The sequence below is a fragment of the Lepus europaeus genome, chromosome 12 (assembly GCF_033115175.1).
Source record: "Lepus europaeus isolate LE1 chromosome 12, mLepTim1.pri, whole genome shotgun sequence".
NCBI classification, from domain to species: domain Eukaryota; kingdom Metazoa; phylum Chordata; class Mammalia; order Lagomorpha; family Leporidae; genus Lepus; species Lepus europaeus.
In genome coordinates, this window is record NC_084838.1 from 59,407,903 (window position 1) to 59,430,667 (window position 22,765).

The 22,765-nt window shown below is 37.0% G+C and overlaps 1 protein-coding gene across 1 annotated transcript in view; it reads right to left on the reverse strand.

Annotated features, from left to right (window-relative positions):
• Positions 1-22,765, reverse strand: part of CCDC171 (coiled-coil domain containing 171) — a 378,568-nt gene that overhangs the window by 105,208 nt on the left and 250,595 nt on the right. Inside the window, exons 24-25 of the mRNA XM_062208207.1 lie at positions 14,255-14,400; positions 11,580-11,634 (exon numbers count right to left, since the gene is read on the reverse strand). Coding sequence (XP_062064191.1) covers positions 11,580-11,634; positions 14,255-14,400 — 201 coding nt within the window. The remainder of the gene's footprint in view (positions 1-11,579; positions 11,635-14,254; positions 14,401-22,765) is intronic.

Below are 22,765 nucleotides of genomic sequence, written 5' to 3' on the forward strand. Positions count from 1 at the left end.
GCCAGCTTCCTATTAATATGTACCCTGAGGACATCAGATGATGGGTCAAGTACTTAGGCCACTGCTACCCATATGGGAGATCCAGATGGAGTTCCTGGCTCCTGACTTTGGTCTGGCCTAGCCCCAGCTGATGTGGCCATTTGGGAAATAAACCAGCAGATGGGAGACTCTTTCTCTCTCTCTTCCTCCCTCCCTCCCTCACTCCCCCCATCTCTAATTCAGCCTTTCAAATAAATAAATAAATCTTAGAACAACAACAAAAAAAAAAAACCAAGTATTAGCACAATTAAGACTATCAAAATTAGGCCAGCACTGCGGCTCACTAGGCTAACCCTCTGCCTGAGGCGCTGGCACCCCGGGTTCTAGTCCCGGTTGGGGAGCTGGATTCTGTCCCGGTTGCTTCTCTTCCAGTCCAGCTCTCTGCTGTAGCCCAGGAAGGCAGTGGAGGATAGCCCAAGTCCTTGGGCCCTGCATCCGCATGGGAGACCAGGAGGAAGCACCTGGCTCCTGGCTTTGGATCAGTGCAGCGCACCAGCAGAAGCGGCCATTTTGGGGGTGAACCAACGGAAGGAAGACCTTTCTCTCTGTCTCTCTCTCTCACTAACTCTGCCTGCCAAAAAAAAAAAGACTACCAAAATTACACCAATAACTTTTCTGACTACAATGGAATGAAACAAGAAATGAACAGAATAAAGAACTGGAAATTCTCAAATGTACAGAAATTAAACAACTAATTTTTGAATAATTGGACCCAGCATTAGGGGGCAATGAGCTAAATAGCCACCTACAAGGCAAGCATCCCACATCTGAGTACCTGGTAAGAGTCCCAGCTGCTCCACTTCTGATACAGCTCCCTTCTAATGCACCTGGGAAAGCAGCAGAAGATGGCCCAAGTACCTGGGGCCCCCTGCAACCCAAATGGAAGACTCAGATGGACCTCCTGGCTCATAGCTTCAGCTTGGACCATCCCAGACCATTGCAGCCATTTGGGAGTGAACCAATGAATGGTAGATCTCTTCTCCCTCCGCCCTCCACCCCCCCAGCTCTTGATTTTTTTTGAACAATGAGTGGTTTAAGGAAGACATTGAAAGGAAAGTAGGAAATATCTTGAGACAAGTGAAAATGAAACACAACATATCAAAACTTACAGTACCCAGTGAAAGTAACATAAAGGAGAAAATCACAGTCATAAACACCTATATTAAAAAGGAAGAACACCTCAAATAACATTATACCTCAAGGAAGTGGAAAACATGAATAAACTAAGTATAAAGTTACTAGGAGCAAATAAATAAATTACTACAGCAGATATAAACAAAGTAGAGAAGAGAAAAACAATAGAGAATATTGATAAAATGAAGTTTTCTTAGAAGATAAACAGAATTGATGAATTTTTAAGCTAGAGTAACTAATAGAAAATACTTTTAAAATCACAACAAAGAGAAACTACAATAGAAACATAAAGGATCATAATGGGGCCAGGAATTAAGATGTCTGGACACCTGTATCTCATATTAATGTACAGAGCTTCAAGTCCTAGTTCTGCTCCTGATTATGGTTTCCTACTAATGCACATCCTGGGAGGCACCCAGTCAGATCTAATGGCTGGATCCCTGCCACCCATGTGGAAGCCTTGCATTGAGTTCCCACCTCCAGCTTCACCTGAATGAGGCACAGATTTGATATTTGTGAGCATTTGAGGAGTGAACCTGTAAATGGAAGAGCTCTCTATCTCTTTCTCCCTCTCTCTCTTTCTGCCTTTCAAGTAAATAAATAAACTTTCTTTTAAATAAAGAAATCCTTTTTAAAAAAATATCATAAGAGAATACTATGAAAGACTTTTATGCCAACATGTTGGAAAACTTAGAAGAAACAGATAAATTGCTAGAAACATATAACCTACCAAGACTGAATAATGAAGAAATAAAAAGTTGTGAACAGTTCTATAACTAGTAAGGAGACTGACTCAGTTATCAAAAACGTTTCAAGAAATGTCCAGGACCAAATGGCTTCACTGGTGAATTCTACCCAACATTTAGAAATTAATGCCAGGGACAACCCTGTGGTGTGCTGGGTTAAAGCCCTGGCCTGTGGAGCTGGCATCCCATACAGGTGCTGGCTCGAGCCCCATCTGCTCCACTTCTGATCCAGTCCCTGCTAATGTGCCTGGAAAAGCAGCAGAGGATGGCCCAAGTCCTTGGGCAACTGCACCCACGTGGGAGACCAAGAAGTGACTCCTTGCTTCAGATTGGCTCAGCTCTGGCTGTTGCGGCCATTTAGGGAGTGAACCAATGGATGGGAGACCTCCCTCTCTCTCGCCTCTCTCTCTCTCTACCTCTCTCTGTGACTCTTTTAAATAAATAAAATAAATCTTTTAAAAAATAAATTAATGTCAAAGTCTTCAAAAAAATTGAAAAGGAGAATGTAAATGCATTTTATGAGGCCAGCATTACCCTATACCAAAGCCAGGCAATGACATAACAAGAAAATAAAACTACAGGCTAGTTCATATTCCTGATAAAGACATACATAAAAGTCTTCAATAAAATACTAGGAACAAAATTTCACAGCACAATAAAAAGATCAGATACCATTACCAAATGGGATATATCCCAGGGGTGCAAGGATAATTAAATATACACAATCAATTCATTTAATATGCCACATTCATAACAGACAAAAATCACATGATCACACCAATAGATGTATAAAAAGTTTTTAATAAAAGTCCATGTACTTTTTTTTTTTTTTTTGGACAGGCAGAGTGGACAGTGAGAGAGAGAGAGAGAGAGACAGAGAGAAAGGTGTTCCTTTGCCATTGGTTCACCCCCCAATGGCCACTGTGGCCAGCGCACCACACTGATCTGAAGCCAGGAGCCAGGTGCTTCTCTTGGTCTCCCATGCGGGTGCAGGGCCCAAGCACTTGGGCCATCCTCCACTGCACTCCCGGGCCACAGCAGAGAGCTGGACTGGAAGAGGAGCAACCGGGACAAAATCCGGCGCCCCAATCGGCACTAGAACCCGGGGTGCCGGTGCCGCAGGAGGAGGATTAGCCTACTGAGCCGCAGTGCCGGCCCCATGTACTTTCATAATAAAAATGTTCAACAAACAATAGAAGGCAGCTGAGTAGCACAAAAGATGTAAGTCACAGTGAAATTATACTCAATGGAAAAAATATAAAAGTTGGTCTCTAAAATTGGGACCAAGACAAGGATGTCTGCTTTTAGCGTTTGTATTCAACATAGTGCTGGAAATACTAGCAAGAGAAATTAGGCAAGAAAACTAAATAAATGAAAGAAAACATATAATGAAAAAAGGTCACTTCATCAAAAGATACACATGCAAACAGGATCCCAAAATGTATGAAGCAACAACTGACAAAAATAAATGAGCAAAGAGCTCAAAATATTTGGAGACTTCAACATCATACTTTCATTAATGGACAAGTTAAGTAGACAAAGATAATCAAAGAACTAGAAAACTTGAACAACACTATAAACCAACCAGACATGTACTGAACACCCTACATAACAGTAGAACATACATTCTTTTTAAGTATGCATTTAACATTCACCAAGATATTCATGTGATTGTACATCATAACCAAGCTGGATTTATCTCAGAAATGGAAGGGTATTCAGCATAGACAAATCAATCTATACAGTACAAAACATTCATAGAATGAAGGGGTGGGGAAGAACATGATCATCCATATTATTGCCAAAAAAACATTTGACAAAAACTAACACATGTTCATGATTTAAAAAAAAAAAACACTCAAAAAATTAGGAATAAAAAAGAACTCCCTCAACCTGATAAATTAGGACACCTGTATTAGTCCACTTTTCATTACTTTAACTAAAACACCTAAGAGAGCTGCTCTGGAAAACACCAGTGTATTTCAGCAATGGAGGTGTGGCATCGGGTAGAGGCTAATTATGGCAGACGTGGTGGCAGTGATCGTGTGGTGATCCAGAAGAGAGAGCCTGGCTGAACCCGAACTAAAATACTGAAAGCTCTTACAAGAACACCTTCCTGGGGCATACCCACAATGACCCAAAGATCTCCCATCAGTGCTACCTCTCATATAACATCATTAGGTCAAGTCCTCATCTTTAATCAATCAAATCCTACTCAACCCATAACAGCACTTCTGCAAAACTCATACCTAAGATCTTGTTCAGTGGTGCAAGACTAAAACCTTTACCCTTAAGATTAGGAAAAATACAAGGATGACTGCTTTTAAAACATTTATTCAACTAAAAGGTCTAGCCTGAAGTTAGACAACAAAAAGAAATAAAAGCCATTCAAATAACAAAGAAGTAAATTTATTTCACAGATGACATGATCTTCCATATAGAAAATTCTGAAGAAGCCACACACACACACACACACACCACAAACTGTTAAGCCTGCAGTGTCAGCATCCCATATGGGCACTGACTCGAGTCCCAGCTGCTCTACTTCTGATCTAGCTCTCTGCTATGGCCTGGGAAAGCACTAAAAGATGACCCAAGTCCTTGGACCCCTGCACTCACATGGGAGAGCCAGAAAAAACTGCTGGCTCATGGCTTGGGATCAACTCAGCTCCAGCCATTGTGGCCATTTGAGGAGTGAACCAGCAGATGAAAGACCTCTCTGCTTCTGCCTCTCTGTAGCTCTGCCTTTCAAATAAAAAAAAATCTTAAAAAAGGAAAGAATAGTTGAGCCCTTAATATGGACTGAAGAGCTAGGTATAAGAGTTAAAATTATGATTCTTAGGTGAAAACACAGCAGAAAGTTTTCATGACTTTGGATTTGGCAGTAGATTCTTGGATACAAGGTCAAATATATTCACAGCAAAGGAAAAAAATTAAACTGTGAAAATATAAAACTTTTGTGCATCAAACCATACTTGATAGATCAAACTACAACCCAGAAAATGAAAAGAAGTGTTTTCAAATAGAGTACCCAGAAAGTACAAAGAACTTTTTTTTTTTTTTTGGACAGGCAGAGTGGACCGTAGAGGGAGACAGAGAGAAAGGTCTTCCTTTTGCCCTTGGTTCACCCTCCAATGGCTGCCGCGGTAGGCGCGCTGCGGCCGGCGCACCACGCTGTTCCGATGGCAGGAGCCAGGTGCTTATCCTGGTCTCCCATGGGGTGCAGGGCCCAAGGACTTGGGCCATCCTCCACTGCACTCCCGGGCGACAGCAGAGAGCTGGCCTGGAAGAGGGGCAACCAGGACAGGATCGGTGCCCCGACCGGGACTAGAACCCGGTGTGCCGGCGCTGCAAGGTGGAGGATTAGCCTACTGAGCCACGGCGCTGGCCAGAACTTTTGAAACTCAATAACAACAAAATCAATCCAATTAAAAAATAAGCAAAGGAGTTGAATAATATTTCATTAAAGAAGTCACACAAAGTGTCAACAAGCACATGAAAAGATGCTCACATCATTAATGAGAGGGGAAATGCAAATCAAAATCACAATGAGATACTAGTTAACATACAGCAGGAAGACCGTTTTAAAAAAAAATAGAAATAACAATAGTGAACTTGAATAGGGAGAAACCAAAACCCTAATAATGGTGGGGATTTCAAGTGGCATAGCACTATACTAAACAGTTTGATGGTACCTCAAAAACTTAAGCATGTATTACCATATGGCCCAGCAATTCCACTCCTAGCTACAAACCCAAGAAAACTGAAGAGACCAATAAACAAAAATTTATACTTGAATGTTCATAGCAGCATATTCATGGTAGCCCAAATGTGGAAATAACCCAGTGTCCATGCTGACAAATTCACTAACACACACATGCACACATACATACATGTACATACATACACACACATATATATATACACATGCACACATACACATGGCATATATTCATACAATAGAATATCATTTAGCCACAAAAAGCAATAACCTATCAATACCACAACAAATTCATGCCACAACATGGATAAATGTTGACCAAATTACACTAAATAAAAGAAAACAGACATGAAAGGCCACATCGGATGATTCCATTTATGTAAAATAACCAAAACAGGAAAATCCATACAGGCAGAAAACAGATCAGTATTGGTCAGATGGTAGAAGAAGGGATTAGAGAGCAAGTGCTTTCCTTGGGGGTGATGCAAATATTCTGGAATTAGATAGTTGTGATGGCTGTGCAACATTGCAAATGTACTTAAAGTCAGTGAATTATGCACTTAACGGTTAAAATAGTTTTTTTTAAAAAAAGTTCAACAGCTATAGATTTTCCAAGACAAATTAAAAGCAGCCAAGAATTCAACTCAATAGATCAGTTGTGATGATTTTGTTTCTTTCTGTTCTTATTTTTCTTAAACTCAATCATCTGAAATTGAGTAATTCAATTTAAAAAACTACTGTGACCTACATTAAAAACTGGCATACGTTTTTCAAATGTATATACTTAAATGCAATTAAAACAAAATGTCTGCTTCTTTGAAAAAAAGTTCATTTGCCCCTTAGTATTTAGCAAGCATTGGTTCAGAATGCCTATCTCCAAAATTTTGGATACCAAAATCTACAGATGCTCAAGTCCCTCCTATAAAATGGCATAGTATTTGCACAGGTCCTACATTTATTTTCTCATATATTTCAAATCACCACAATATTATTTATAATACCTCAAAGTATATGTTATATAAATAGCAGTTACACTTTATTATTTATAGAGAATAGTGACAAAGAAAAAAAAAGTCTACATGTTCAGTACAACTTTTTTCTTTTGTTTGACAAAATCTACAAACTCAGAACTCATGAATATAAAAATCCAACTGTATGTGATTCTAAATGAAGATGAACAGCATTCCTCATTAAATACTAATATCACTCTCAATAGGGTTTAAAAATGATACCTCTACCATCTCTACCATCTGGCCAATACTGATCTGTTTTTTGCCTGTATGGATTTTCCTGTTTTGGCTATTTTATATAAATGGAATCATCCGATGTGGCCTTTCATGTCTGCTTTCTTTTATTTAGTGTAATTTGGTCAACATTTATCCATGTTGTGGCATGAATTTGTTGTGGTATTGATAGGTTATTGCTTTTGTGGCTAAATGATATTCTATTGTATGGATATATGCCATGTGTATGTGTGCATGTGTATATATATATATATGTGTGTATGTACATGTATGTATGTGTGCATGTGTGTGTTAGTGAATTTGTCAGCATGGACACTGGGTTATTTCCACATTTGGGCTACCTTGAATAATGCTGCTATGAACAATCAAGTACAAAAAATGGCACCAGCACTGTTGCATAGTAGGTTAAGCATCCACCTGCAGCACCAGCATCCCATTTGGACACTGGTTCAAGTCCCTCTGCTCTACTTCCAATCCAACTGTCTGCTAATGGCCTGGGAAAGCAGCGAAAGATAGCCCAAGTGCTTGGGCTTCTGCACCCATGTGGGAGACCCAGAAGACGCTCCTGGCTCCTGGTTTCAGATTGGTTCAGCTCTGGCTGTTGTGGCCATTTGAGGAGTGAACTAGCGGATGGAAGACCTCTCTCTGTGTCTCTTCCTCTTACCATCTGTAACTCTGCCTCTCGAGTAAATAAATAAATCTTAAAAAGTAATAATAATAATAATAATACCTAGTGGTGGGCATTTGGTGCAGTGGTTAAATTGCCATTTCGGAGTGCCAGCTTGAAGTCAAAGCTATTGCACTTGGAATCCAGCTTCCTGCTAATGTGTCCTGGGAGGCAGCATATGGCAGCTCAAATACTTGGGTCCCTGGCCTACCTAGTTGGAAATCTAGGCTCCTGGCTAGATTTCCCTGGCCCAGCCTCAGCTATTGTGAGCATTTGGGAATGAGAGATCCCTTTCTGGTTGTCTGATGAGTGTGTTCTCACTCTTGCTTTCTCTCTCCCGCGTTTCAAATAAAATGTAAAAAAAAAAAAAAAAAAAAGCTTTTCAAAAATAATAACTAATCAGCTGCTAATATTAGGAACTAAACACTTAAATGGAATGTGTCAAATTTTAAAAATTAACTAGTATCAATAAAATGTATTTGCTTTTCTTAAAACAAATATTTTCAACTTAAATTCTTTAAAATACAAGAAAAGAAGTAATGTGTACATGAAAACAAGTTATTTTGTTTGTTGTGTCAGAAATTAATATCAAAACTCAAGTCAGCAGGCAAAAATTATTCTTAGAACTGATACATATGATGAAAAGGCATGTGTTAAAGAAATAAGAAACATAAATAGCTGTACTATTTGAACATGCACAGTAAACTTTGATGATGAGTTTAAAAGTAGCCACATAGGGTTGGTGTTGTGGTGCAGTGGGTTAAATTTAGCCCTGGCCTGAAGTGCCAGCATCCCATATGGGCACCGGTTCTAGTCCCGGCTGCTCCTCTTCCAATCCAGCTCTCTGCTATGGCCTGGGAAAGCAGTGGAGGATGGCCCAAGTCCTTGGGCCCTTGCACCCACATGGGAGACCCAGAAGAAGCTCCTGGCTCTTGGCTTCATATCGGCGCAGCTCCGGCCATTGTGGCAATCTGGGGAAGGAACCAGCAGATGGAAGACCTCTCTCTCTCTGTCTCTACCTCTCTCTGTAACTCTGTCTTTCAAATAAATAAAATAAATCTTAAAAAAAAAAAAGTAGTTACAGTCGTTTTTACTGATCCTCAAACAGCTTGGATGCTCCTTCTGGACTCTTTTTGTCTCTCCGAGACAGCAAAATTCCTATAAAAAGTCCAGTGTAGCCAGAAGAATGACTCTGTAAACTGTAGCATGAAGACAGGCATACTGTACCTCACTGAGAGTTTTGGAGAGAGTCTGGGTCACTTTCTTACTTATCCGTTCACTCACACTCATACTGTATAGAGAGGAGAATCAGCTCTAACTCTCAATTAGCCTCTTCTAAATTTTCATTTCACATTTAAAAATCACTAAATAAATAGAAATTGCCACAGAAAGTAATGAAAATGATTAACTACGAAATCTGAAGGGGAAAGAGGTCATAAAGCAAAAGTAAATCTATACTCCCACAGCTCAGAACAGGCACCGGGCCTCACAGTGATCAGGCCAATCGGGACACCTACGGCCCACATCAGAATACCTGGGCTGAACCCTGGATTCAGCTCCTGATTCAGCTCCTGATCCCAGCTCCCTGGGAATGCAGACCCTGGGAGGCAGCAGTGATGGATTCAGTAACTGAGTTCTTGCTACCCACAAGGGTGATAAGGATCGCATTCCTGGCACTCAGGTTTGGCCTCATACAACCACCAGTTGTTGTGGGCATCTGTGAAGTGAACCAGTAAATAGAGGTTTTGGCTTTCTTGAAGTCTCTCTCTCTCTCTCTCTCTCTCTCTCTCTCGAAGAAGAAGAAGAAGAAGAAGAAGAAGAAGAAGAAGAAGAAGAAGAAAGAAAAGAAAAGAAAAGAAAAGAAAAGAAAAGAAAAGAAAAGAAAAGAAAAGGAAAACCTACAGTGGTTATAGGCCATTTCACAGACATCTTTCTTTCCATAAGCCTTGAAAAATAGAAGACAGGGGCTGCACTGTGGCATAGTGTGTGAAGCTGCCGCCTGCAGTGCCAGCATCCCATACGTGCACCAGTTTGTGTCCAGGCTGCTCCTCTTCTGATTCAGCTCTCGGCTATGGCCTAGGAAAGCAGTAGAGGATGGCCCAAGTCCTTGCGCCCCTGCACCCATGTGGGTGTGGGAGACCTGGAGGAAGCTCCAGATTCCAGGATTTGGATTAGCCCAACTCCAGCCATTGCAGTCATTTGGGGGAGTGAACCAGCAGATGGAAGACCTTTTTCTCTCTCTGTCTCTGCCTCTCTGAAACTCTGCCTTTCAAATAAATAAATAAATCTTTAAAAAAAAAAGAAAAGAAAAACAAAAAGACAACTACTACTGAATAACTTTATCATTATAATCATACTGAGGCAATCTGTCTCTATTAGATTTAAAATATTTATTTCTCAATTTTCATAAGGAAAAGAGAAGGTATAATATTAATATTTTATATTAATTATGGCTTTTCCTGACATCAAAATAAACATTAACTGTATAAAAAAGTATACCATAAACATACATATTTCTGATATAACTGAGTTCTCTTACAAAGTTTTACCAACTGCAAAAAATCTAATCAAAGATGTCTCTGCAGCACATAGATTTGATGTGAATATATTTAAATGATTGACCAACCCTATAAATTGGGAGGAGGAAAAACCATAGTTTCAAAGAAACAGAATAAAAGAGCCTAAATAAATAAATAAATAGAATAAAATATTGGTTATTTTTCAAAATGCTTTTGGTTATATGAAATAATGCTAGTTACTTTTAAAGTGAAAATTAATACAGAAGTCTAGGGTTTTCAAAATGTTAAAAATGAATTAAATATTAGCTTGCAAAGGTTATTTAATACCTCCTTAAAAGAACTAGTTCTAGGATATTTTAAGATTTATGAAATTATATTATAAAATAAATTTGATTCCCCAAATTATTCTAAGTATGATTTATTAATAAATTATACATATCTTAAAATAACTATATTTTTACTTATCTAACAAATTGATATACAATAACAGAAACACATAAATAACATTTCTCTACTTTTAAATGGTGAAGTAATTAATACATCTTTAAATTTGGAATAGAGTGGTAACAAAATGTATAACTGAGGGCCAGTGCTGTGGCATAGTAGATTAAGCTGCATTCTGCAGTACCGCCATCCCACATGGGTGCCAGCTGGTGTCCCGGCTGCTCCACTTCTGTTCCAGCTCTTTGCTATGGCCTGAGAAAGCAGTAGAAGATGGCACTAGTCTTTGGGCCCCTTGAACCCATGTGGGAGACCCAGAAGAAGCTCCAGGCTCCTGGCTTCAAATTGGCTTAGCTCCGGCCACTGCGGCCATTTGGGGAGTGAACCAGTAGATGGAAGACCTCTCTCTCTCTCTCTCTGCCTCTCTGTAACTCTGTCTTTCAAATAAATAAATAAACCTTTAAAAAAATTATAGTTGAATAATAAATTTTCACTAATAATACCCTTATGTTGCTCATCACTACAAATTAAAAGTCACAGTTATCACACATAAAAATAAGTTTTAAAAAACAGAATATTATTAAATGTTAAATTTCTACTTTAAGAACATATTCTTATAAATAAGAAGGCAAATTTCAATTTGAATAATATTATTGCCTAGTTAAGGTATATGACTATTGCCAATTAAAATACATTGTGTCTCTCTATACAAGACAGTTGGCTTAAGAGTGGTAAGAGGTTAGACAGTGTGGTCAAAGATTTTATCATTATGAGACATGTGAGATTCTTAATGACCTCTGGTTCATTTAGCAAAGACCACAAATAATTCAAGTACAATTTTACCAGTTTGAGGAAACCACTATTTTCATGCTTTTATCAAGTACCTAAAGTAAATTCTGAAAAAAATGTATATACTATAGCATTATCTGAAGAAAATTTTCAGTTATCTGCAAAGTACTGTTTGTTCATTTATTTTTTAAATTTATAAAGTAAATCATTTTGCAGTTAACCAAAATTACTAGAAGTGTCATAAAAGAAATTGAACAGTATTTTAAAAAATTATAATACCTTATGAAGCATATTTTCTACTGTTCTCATGTGATTGGCAACACATTCTTTGTCTCTAGAAAAAAATTGAAAAAAAGATAAGGTGTTGGTAAAAGCTAAGCCTTTCTAAAACTGTTAAATATTTTAGTCTACATCACTATTATAGAAAAATAAGGGTTGGCTATCATTTTTCTCCATTTAAAAATATAAAACCTAACCATATTCACTGGTATATTTCCACATTTGACTCTATTTTCAATTATGTTGCCTGTCCTAAATTGTTGGGGGGGGGGCTGGCAGGGGGGAGGTAGAAGTAAGTGATATGAAGTTTTAAAGTTTTAAAAGTGAAAAATGTTTTACAAATGTTAAAGACTTAATATCATAGTTGTGGGAACCAGCATTGTGGCATAGCAGGTAAAACCACTGCCTGTGACGCTGGCATCTCATTTGGGCACTGGTTCAAGTCTTGGCTGGCTGCTCCAGTTCCAATCCAGCTTCCTGTTAATGCACCCAGGAAAGCAGTGGAAGATGGCCCAGTACTTAAGCCTCTGTATCCATATAGGAGACCAGGATGAAGTTCTTGGCTCCTGGCTCCTGGTTCCTGGCTCCTGGCTTTGGTCAGGCCCAGCCCTGACTGTTAAGGCCATTTGGGGTGTGAGCCAGTGGATGGAAGATCTCTCTCCCACCCCCTACCTCTCTGTCTCTCCCTCTGCAACTCTGTCTTCCAAATAAATAAAATTAATCTTTTTTGTTTTGTTTTCATTTTTGAGACTGATTTCTCTTTTTTTTTAAGATTCATTTATTTATTTCAAAGGCAGAACTACAGAGAGAGGGAGGAGCAGAGAGATCCTCTATCTGCTGGTTCACTCCCCAAATGGGCATAATGGCCAAGGCTGGGCCAGTCTGAAGGCAGGAGCTTCTTCTGGGTCTCCCATGTGCGTGCAGAGTCTCATGTACCTGGGCCATCCTCCACTGCTCTCCCAGGCACACCAGCAGGGAGCTGGATCAGAAGTAGAGCAGACAGGATCCAAACTGGCACCTATATGGGATTCCAGTGCCACAGGCGGTAGCCTAACTCCATGCCACAGCACTGGCCCCATAACTAAAATAAGTCTTTAAAAAAAATCATAGTGGTGAGGGTATATTATAAATGCTTTATGAAGCAAAGTAATATTTTGCTTTCTATAGTCTTTTGTGCTATAATATATACACATAATATATATTAACTAGGAATAAGCAGTTACTAGTTTCTTCCATCAGCCTTGTATATTGAATTTAGTCTTCATAATGAAATGAAAAGTTTGAGTAAAAATGCTAAAGACAAATATTTAATGTTATACTCTTAATTGAAAACTGTAAATAATATATTAGTTCTACAAATTTCAAGTTAGCTTTAACTTTATGAGAACATGTGCCTATGGACATAGATCATAGACACATCAAATTCCTGAATTAACAGCTCTGATTTGAAAACACAATATGTATTGGGAGGTTTTTTTAACTCTGATTTCATTAATCTCAGAGTTTTCTAAGAATGCTGACTAAAATTATCTAGGCTAAGCCTCTAACTTGATATGAGGAAATTGAGACTGTTGAATTTTTACAACATAAATGGATTTAGTCAAATTTATATTTTTAAAAACTGACAAATTACATTCACTTAATACAGTGGTATTTACAATTTTCAAAATAATCACTGGTGGATATGCAAACATGCCAGTATTTGGGCCTCATGTCAATCCATCTTTTCATTAAGCTTGAGCATTGCCACAACCCAGTGGCAAAGCTCATGGATGTCCTACGATCACAGACATCCTGTTTTGTGATTTACAGATGACATCCATATTTCAAAATATTTTATGCTTAACAAGCTTGCTTCAAAATGATTTTAATTAACATTTTATTTTCCACAAGTACAAGAATTTAAATTTCCATAGTTAGAAAACATTGAGTTTACTAAAATTAAATGTTTCTTTAATCATTAAGTAGGCATTCTTTAAGCCATGCTGTTGTACAAAGAACTGTCTTATTCTGTGAAATTTAATGTGGGGAACAAATAAAAATGCCCAAGAGAACTGTTCAACGTGAACTTCACAGGGTATGTCAACTTGATTACTGGGTAAAAGTAAAAAAATGCTCCCATCACATTTATATAGTTATCCACTCTGAGAATTGTATATATTTTTTATGTAACACTTTAGAATATGTACCCATAAAATTGAAAGAATTTCCCATGAGCAATACGCTTTTCTGCATGTTTTAAATGTTACTATTCACATGTTAATTGTATACCAACATTTCCCTATGGAGATATTACTAGCAATATTTGGGAGTGGTGGGGCAGAAAAGGAATGTTACAGAAGACACCATGCAATACTTGTAAATAAAGAGTCTTAAACTTCACATTTAATGCAAACATGGTTTCAAACATGCAACACTACAATAGAGTTCAAAATGCATACAATGAGAGGTTATGTGGAAGTTTATACTTTTCTGAGGCTTCTCAATAAAATATACATTTAGTATGTTGAGTTAAGAGTTTTCTTCTTTTGAGGATATAACAGAGAATTTCAAAGAAAGACAGCTGTACTTTTGTTTTCTAACACTGTATTATCCAGGGCTAAAACCCGGAGCATGAAAGTAAGAATTGATCTTTTGTCTGTTTTAAGTGATCTCCCCAAGGTCCAAACGCTCACTTGGCTGCCATGCGGAGGGCACTCTCTGCATCATGGATGTTCTCCTCCAGTCGACGCTTGTCCTGCTCCAGCTGGGTAAGATGTCTATTGAGCTGACGCAGAGATTGATCTTTTCTTCTCAGCTCCATCTTTGCCTCGGAGAGACTCTGCAAGCAGACAGAAAACAGAGTTACTTGTCAGCCCTGATAATTAACTTCAATTTATGCCATAGGCTATTAAACAAAGAAGAATACAGACTGACTGAGAAGTAGACTTGGGTCATTACACATCAAGGATTAACACATTTTCTGCAAAAATTTTACATATTTAATAATTTAAAATGATAAAACTGGTAAGATTTATAAAAATATTTAGCTACAAAATACAACTGTTATTTTTAAAAATATTTCATGGCAAATAAATCACATTTTACTAGAAATATCTGATTTTAGAAATATCAGGTTATAAGTTTTTTTTTTTTATAATGAGAAAATAAAGATTTTAGAGAAGAAAACATCAAATTGTTAGCCTGTTTAACTGTAAACAGAACTAGAGTTAAGGAACTATCATAAGCCAATAGTGTGTACCAGGACTAGGTTACCTACAAGAGAATGGTCACATCAAGATTTAAAAGTGCCACTGTTTTCTTTATAAATATATCTGTAATAGGTAGATTGCTACTGATATCTCAGTGAACAAATAAACTGGATTACAAAGTAAAATCCACTTGCTTCCCAGAAAATAACTTGCATGTCAAGGATAGCAACACAGATGTGATCAATATGTTTCAACTAATAGACAAAGTTATAGAAAGCACTTGATTTAGAATTATTCATGTTCCACAAATATTTTTCTTGTCAAAAATTATGAAGTATGTTCACTGATATCTTCTATTTGTTTCAATCTGAAATACTCAGGAAAAATTTCAAAATGTAACTGCATAATTTTATCTTCAAAGTTTATGGTTGAAGGTCTTAGAATCAGATATCCATAATGTAATGTTTTCTAGACCTCATTTAAAATATCAGGATGCAAAATTGTATAGGGATAAGAGGATATCATAGAACAAACAAAAACTATTCATTCTTTTGCCTATAAAATTTCTAAAATAAGATTTTCAAACATCTTTTATTGTATCTGTTGGATAATGAGGTTAAATAATCCACTGTATATCCGTAATTTTTTCTTTCTGCTCTGAACAACCACTATTGTCCTTCAAAATTTCAGTAGCATATAAGCAAAATGCTATAATTTCATGCATAAAACTCTTCTAACAGTAATCTTTTAATGCTTCGCAAGTTGTATTAAAAAAAAGAAAACTTGAGATGCTTATGTGCAACTAAAACAGTCAATTTACTCTAAATGCTGGTGAATTGAAAGTAATCATCCAAACCAGGTATTTTAAAATATTAAAAGTTTTTAAATTCAATTATTCACTTTTCAAACAGTTAAGGTGCTATCAGACAAATACGTGTCAAAAAATTAAGCATAGGCAAGCTGTGATTATTTATTATTTATTTTAAATCTTTAGTATTGGCATAATTTCAAGAAATTTCACTATGGAAACAATCACTGATTCAAATCAACTTTTAAAACATGACAAAGAACAGATTTCTTAAATACATAATAAACCTACTAGTTTTGTGCCAGTATTAACTAAGATAGTTAAATGCACTAATTTCTTCATTTAAAAAACGTTTGAGTCTTTTTAAAGTATTTCTGACATCTTTCTGGCAATAAAGATGCTTTTTTCAGACATGAGAATAAAACTAATGATCTACCACCAGTTATGCATAAAGCCTGAATTCATTTTTGAACAGAAATAATACAGTTGTGCCAATCCAATCAAATTCTCTTGCTCAGTAATTCTTAATGACAAGGGGTGCATCTCTGTAAGGGAACTGAAGCTCATTGGTCCACTCTGAAAGAACCTTTGCCTTTAGATCATTATAAAGCCACATCTGACCTTTCAGCAATCCTATGATATAATTTTAAAGAAAATACAGCTCATTGATTAGAATTTCTACTATATATCTAAAGCTTGTTTTCCTTCTTTAATTTTCAACTCTTGGGAGCAAGTCAGGGAGCCATCAAATTCTTCTAAAGGTAACACTATTTCAGGAACATAGAAAAAGAACAAAAAGTAGAGTGAACAAAATGAAATAAATCATATTTCCTAGAGTATGAAAATGAAGAGATAGTATAGCATGAGGAGAAAGAGTATAATTATTTAACTTATGAGAGAATATTCATTTTAAACTTCAGGAGCATATACTTCAGTGTTTCCTAAGGCTCATAGGGGTATATGCAAAACACCAAGATACAAAATGTGATTTGAGAATATTTTCTCACTAATATTCACCTTTGAGCACAAAAGTAGAATCATCAAAAATTTTAACACTAAGCTTTAAAGAAAAATATATGTGTGTATCATGCTTACATATTTATCTGTATCATACATAATATATGTCATATATAAATTTTTAAGTTCAGCTTTTCTTTCCTCAGATTGATCTAATTAAAACCCATGATAAACTTGATGGACTCCAATATTTTTCAAGTGAATGACTGAGACCAAGAGTCTTGGTGTGCCTCTAGGCAGCAAGGCAACAATGATAAGCAGCAGGTTAGCCACTAATTTCTCAACCAGGGTAGATTGTGAAAGTGTGATGTTCTGATATCCAAGAAACTGTTCAGGAGAGAATAGGATAAATCAAGTTTAATAACTCTGCTCCTAATTGTTCCCCCAATGCTCAACTCTAATTACTTGGAGAACTCTCCTGACTGTCACCTGATATTAAGTTGTTGGAGGCTGAGCCTGGAACAGCGAGATAATCAATAAACATTTAGTGGGGAGAAGAATGAAGATCCTGTTAAGCAGTGGGAACCTGCAGCACCCAAAGCCCTTCTGCTCATGAGAAAACCTGTGGGACAGCCATAGTGATTGCAAAGCAATAATCCAAAGCACTGTTTTTAGGCCTTGAGGCCTTTAGGCAACAGTACATTTGAGGAAAAAAGGTTAACACGGTCACCCTAATTACAGCCCACTTTCACATACTTCATATATAAGTGAAGACAAGCCAATTAGGTAGAAAGGAAGATAAGGGAAGTTTTATTTGTATACTAATTAAACCCCTGATGAAATTAAAGGAAAAACATACAGCTCTGTAATTGTGTCTGAGAAAGGTCACTTCGGGTTCAGTTATCAGAACAGCACAGCCTTGAGATACTTCACTTAATCCACAATACAGCCCTAATTTTGTACTTGGGTCTTAATATTTACCAAAAAAATAATAATAAATTCAAAGCCTGATACTGAATTTATCTTTAAACAGTGTTGTGAACAATTTTAGCTCTTAGAAAATTAATGCTAAATATGATAACAAGCTTCTTTTAAAAGATGGAAAAATACTCTACCTACATAAGAACCAGTGTCACAATACTATTTATCAAAGACTCCAGTTTTCATTTTAAATATGAACTGATTTAAAGCAAAATTTTACAATTTTGTAATAGCAAACTGTATTTCCAAAACTATCAGGCAATATCTTCATTATATTCATTTTTATATAATGATGCTATGCTCCCCTTCAAGTGTACTTCTGATAGTGCAGCAAACAGCCAATGCATTTACTAAACTACTATAAAAAAATTTACATCTGATTGTTCTCCTAAACTGATCATGAAAAGCTACTGAAATTCAGCAGAAAAGGTATGGATACAAAGGAAGCAGTCAAGTGTATTATAGAAAAAAAAGCTTAGGAATAAAAAACATGGTAAAGGTAACTATTAAAGCCTACACCTGGGCCCAAGGCTGTGGTGCATTATGTTAATCCTCTGCATGCAGCACAGGCATCCCAAAAGGGCACCAGTTTGTGTCCCGGCTGCTCTTCTTCCAATCCAGCTCTCTGCTATGGCCTGGGAAAGCAGCAGAAGATGGCCTAAATGCTTGGGCCCCGCACCCATGTAGAAGACCCAGAAGAAGCTCCTGACTGCTGGCTTTGGATAGGCTCAGCTCTGACCATTATGGCTATCTGGGGAAGTGAACCAGCGGATAGATGACCTTTCTCTCTGTCTCTCCCTCTCACTGTCTGTAACGATCTCTCGCAAATAAATATTTTTAAAAGTAATTTAAAAATATAAAACCTACACATTTAAATTTCCTTTATCTTTCCTATGGTTTCAGAAGTTTCTATAATAAACATCTATTATTATGGAATTTGAACACAAATTATTTTTAAGTCATACCTATTTCTTTTTTTTTTCTTTTTTTTTTTACAGGCAGAGTGGATAGTGAGAGAGAGAGAGAGACAGAGAGAAAGGTCTTCTTTTTTGCCGTTGGTTCACTCTCCAATGGCCGCTGCGGCTGGCGCATCTCGCTGAGCCGAAGCCAGAAGCCAGGTGCTTCTCCTGGTCTCCCACGCGGGTGCAGGGCCCAAGGACTTGGGCTATCCTCCACTGCCTTCCCGGGCCACAGCAGAGAGCTGGCCTGGAAGAGGGGCAACCGGGATAGAATCCGGCACCCCAACCGGGATTAGAACCTGGTGTGCCGGCGCCGCAAGGCAGAGGATTAGCCTGTTAAGCCACGGCGCCAGCCAAGTCATATCTATTTCTAAAACTTTAAATGATTATTATGGCAAATAATTTTTAAAAGCAAATTGTGAACATAAAATGAAATTATTTTGTACCAGTGAAATCATATTCTGCAATGGAAAATTTTAAAACTAACAGGTTTATTGAGATACAGTTCACATATTGCACCATTCATTCCACAATATTCAGTGGGTTTTATTTTATTCAGAGTTGTAAAACCATCACCAGTGGGTGGTCTTTTATTTTGAAGTTCTTTAAAACAAGAAAACCTAACCAAAGCATCATGGCTTTCCAAATATTATATGTCTCATTATTTCAACAAATTCTAATTTAAAACTATACAAGATAAAAGAGTACTTTAAAAAGTTTGTAAAAATAGAATCAAAAGATAAGTTTATTCTGGTGCAAAAATATTTTGACATCCATGCATATGACAGATCTTCAAAAAGTTAATGGAAATTCATATTATGAAAAATTGGGCATGGATTTCAAAATGCTTTGCACCAAAGATGATCTTTTAAAAAAGATTTACTTATTTATTTGAAAGGTAGAGTTAGAGAGAGGGGGAGAGACAGAAAGAGAAATCTAATGCTGGTTCACTCCCCAAACGGTTACAATAGCCAGGGCTAGGCTAGGCCAAAGCCAGTAGCCAGGGGCTTCATCCAGGTCTCCCATATGGATGCCCAAGCACCTGGGCCATCTCCCGTTGCTTTCCCAGGTGCATTAGCAGGGACCTGGGTCACAGGTGGAGCAGCCAGAACTCAAACCAGGGCCCACGTGGGATGCCAGTATTACAGGCAGTGGCTTAACCCACTACGTCATGATGCTGGCCCCTAAAATGAACTTATCTTTCAATTCCATGTCCTATAAACTTTCTATAATACCCTTGAACATAAAGTTTACAATTTTATTTAATAAAAGTTTTAAAAATAAAAAAATTTATGAACTGAATTCCATGAATCAGAATACTTGATTAATAAATACAACAGAGTATAAAAGCTAAAGTTATCCAAAAAGTTGTGCATACCTCTCTAATATTTCTGAATGTCAAGGTAATCATCCAACAGAGTCCTTTCTCAGAGGGTACAAGATTGCAATGCTATAGGCCATTAGGCCAGTAGGAAGACCAAGCCCCAGGAGATATCACTTTTATAGATTTTCTTTTGTCTGATGGGAAATATCTATGGATCCACACTCCTATAGACTAAAAGCTAATGGCTTATTCAATTTGGTAGAAAAAGTCAGTCATACAAAATGAAAGGCAACAGCACAAGTGTTATAAAGAACTAAGCTACATTTCTCTGGTAGGGGAGAAACAAGAGTATAACATTTACAAAAATACTAAATTTACTGATGGATGACTAACTTTTGAATAAATATTTCTAGATTGCAATAAATTGGATTACATATCTCAAGGCTCTAAAAGCAATGCTGGAAAAGGAAATAATGCCATGATCAGCCCTATAATGTGACAGCTAAAAATATATTAAGAATTGAGTGGCTGATGGGTGGACCAAACTGTGCAGGTTTACCACATAGAGAGTTAAAATGATAAAATCATCAAATTTAAACAGGGAGAGGTAAACAAGTCAAGGTTGAAATGAAAGAATTATACCAGGGTACTTTCAGAAGTTCATGACAAATGGAATTAAAAGATGTCTATTTTTGTACAAAAAAAAAATCTGAAATCTAAACAGCTTTTGATCATACTCATTTTCTATGAACTTTCTGAAGATAGTTCCATTATTTTATAAAAGCTCAAAAATCTGCGAGATCAGCAATTAGATAATTTATAATAAATATGTCACAGTAAAAGATGTTGGTACATGGTACAATTAATACATGAATTAATTTCAGTCAATATCAAATATATGAATAATTTGAATAAAATCTTATACAATTCTTAGTTATCTTATGTGACAACTTATGAGTTTCTCTACTATTTCTGTCTCACCATTTACATATATAGACATATATACGGACATATATATATAAATATGAAATTAAAATATAGCTTTTTGGGTGCAAATAAAGTTTAAACATTATGCATACAAGGGGTCTTGAAAAAGTACATGAGGGGTCGGTGCTGTGGCATAGCAGGTAAAGTTGCCGCCTACAGTGCCAGCATCCCATATGGGTTCCAGTTCAAGTCCTGGCTACTCCACTTCCAATCCAGCTCTCTACTATGGCCTGGGAGAGCAGCAGAAGATAGTCCAAGTGCTTGGGCTCCTGCACCTGCATGGGAGACCTGGAAGAGGCTCCTGGCTCTGGCTTCGGATTGGTGCAGCTCTGGCCATTGTGGCCATCCAGGGAGTGAACCAGAGGATGAAAGACTTCTGTCTCTCTATCTCTGCCTCTCTGTAACTCTGCCTTTCAAATAAATAAATATATCTTTTTTTTAAAAAAAAAGTACATGGAAAATATATGTTGTTTTAAAAACTATGCATGAGTGGGGGTAGTGCTGTGGCATAGTGGGTAAAGCTGCCGCCTGCAGTGCTGGCATCCCATATGGCTACTGGTTCAAGTCCTGGCTGCTCCACTTCCAAACCAGCTCTCTGCTACGGCCTGGGAAAGCAGAAGATGGCCTAAGTCCCTGGGCCCCTGCACCCATGTGGGAGACTCGGCGAAGCTCCTGGCTCCTGGCTTTGGATCAGCGCAGCTCCCACCATTGCGGCCAATTGGAGAGTGAACCAGTGGATGGAAGACCTCTCTCTCTCTCTCTCTTTCTCTCTCTCTCTCTCTCTGTGTCTCTCTCTCTGCCTCTCCTTCTCTCTCTAACTCTGACTTTCAAATAAATAAAATAAATCTTTTTTCAAAAAAAAGTAAAATATAATAGAATGCAAAGGAACCTTATAAGAGGGTCCAAAACAAATTGAACGCTGTTTGGTCTATGCCTCACATATAAACCACAGAACTCTTCAAGGAACACTAAAGTGTTGTATAATAAGGAGGTAAGTGGAGAGAAATATTTAAAACACATCATAAATGGCAAAAAGGGGAGACAGTAAACAGAATGTTGAGAGACTTCTTCACTGGAAAATATACTCAAAAAATACAAAATAACTAAATGGTAGCTAAATTCATCATGGCAGGTGGTGAGTCGACAGTAATGTTTGCTTAGAATTTAAAGCAAACCTCATTTGGCAGCACTGCAGACCTCGTGAGTCAGAAACTACTTGCAGGGGACAAGCGTAGTGCTGCAACTATAATACAATCAGCTCTTATAAGACCTTCTATGTTCTTCCAATGAATACCTAAGAAATTCGAGGGGATATAATATACCTAAGTTCTTCTGTTGGTCTTTATCAGCTACAAACTAATCAGTAGATTCCAAAATGTTCATTTAGTTGACAATCCTAACTATGTAGAAGCCCAAACAATTGCTAAATTCCCTGGTGATATTTTAAATGAGTCAAACTACAAATCCAGTTGTAAAAAACTATCATTTAGAATTTCAGTGCTGTTTTAAAATCATGTTAGAATTACCCAAAACAACTGTAGAAGAAATTGAAAAAATCTGAGTAATTTATAAAGATTTTCATTGTTCCTAAGATTTAAATAAAGAGAGTATTTTGAATGAATTGTTCAATTTCAAAAATTCTTTTGGTGACATAATTGAATCATAGGGTAGGTATGGCTATTCATAGTTAAAATGCCCTCACATCAGTATTTTCATTGTAATATAGAATTTATTTAAGTTGAATATGCTATAAATTAACTTATTTTGATGAAACTATACCAAATACCAGCTGAGTATATCATTCTCTCATTTAAGAGAATCTAAACATCACATTTAAAATTGGAAAAATTCATTTTGGTCACTTTAGACTTAAATATAAATGAAATTAAGTTTGAGTTTAATCTTTTTTTAAAATATGTAATTTCCTTTATTGATACCTTGACATGTTTTCCCCACATTTTCTTCTAGTAGTTTAGTAT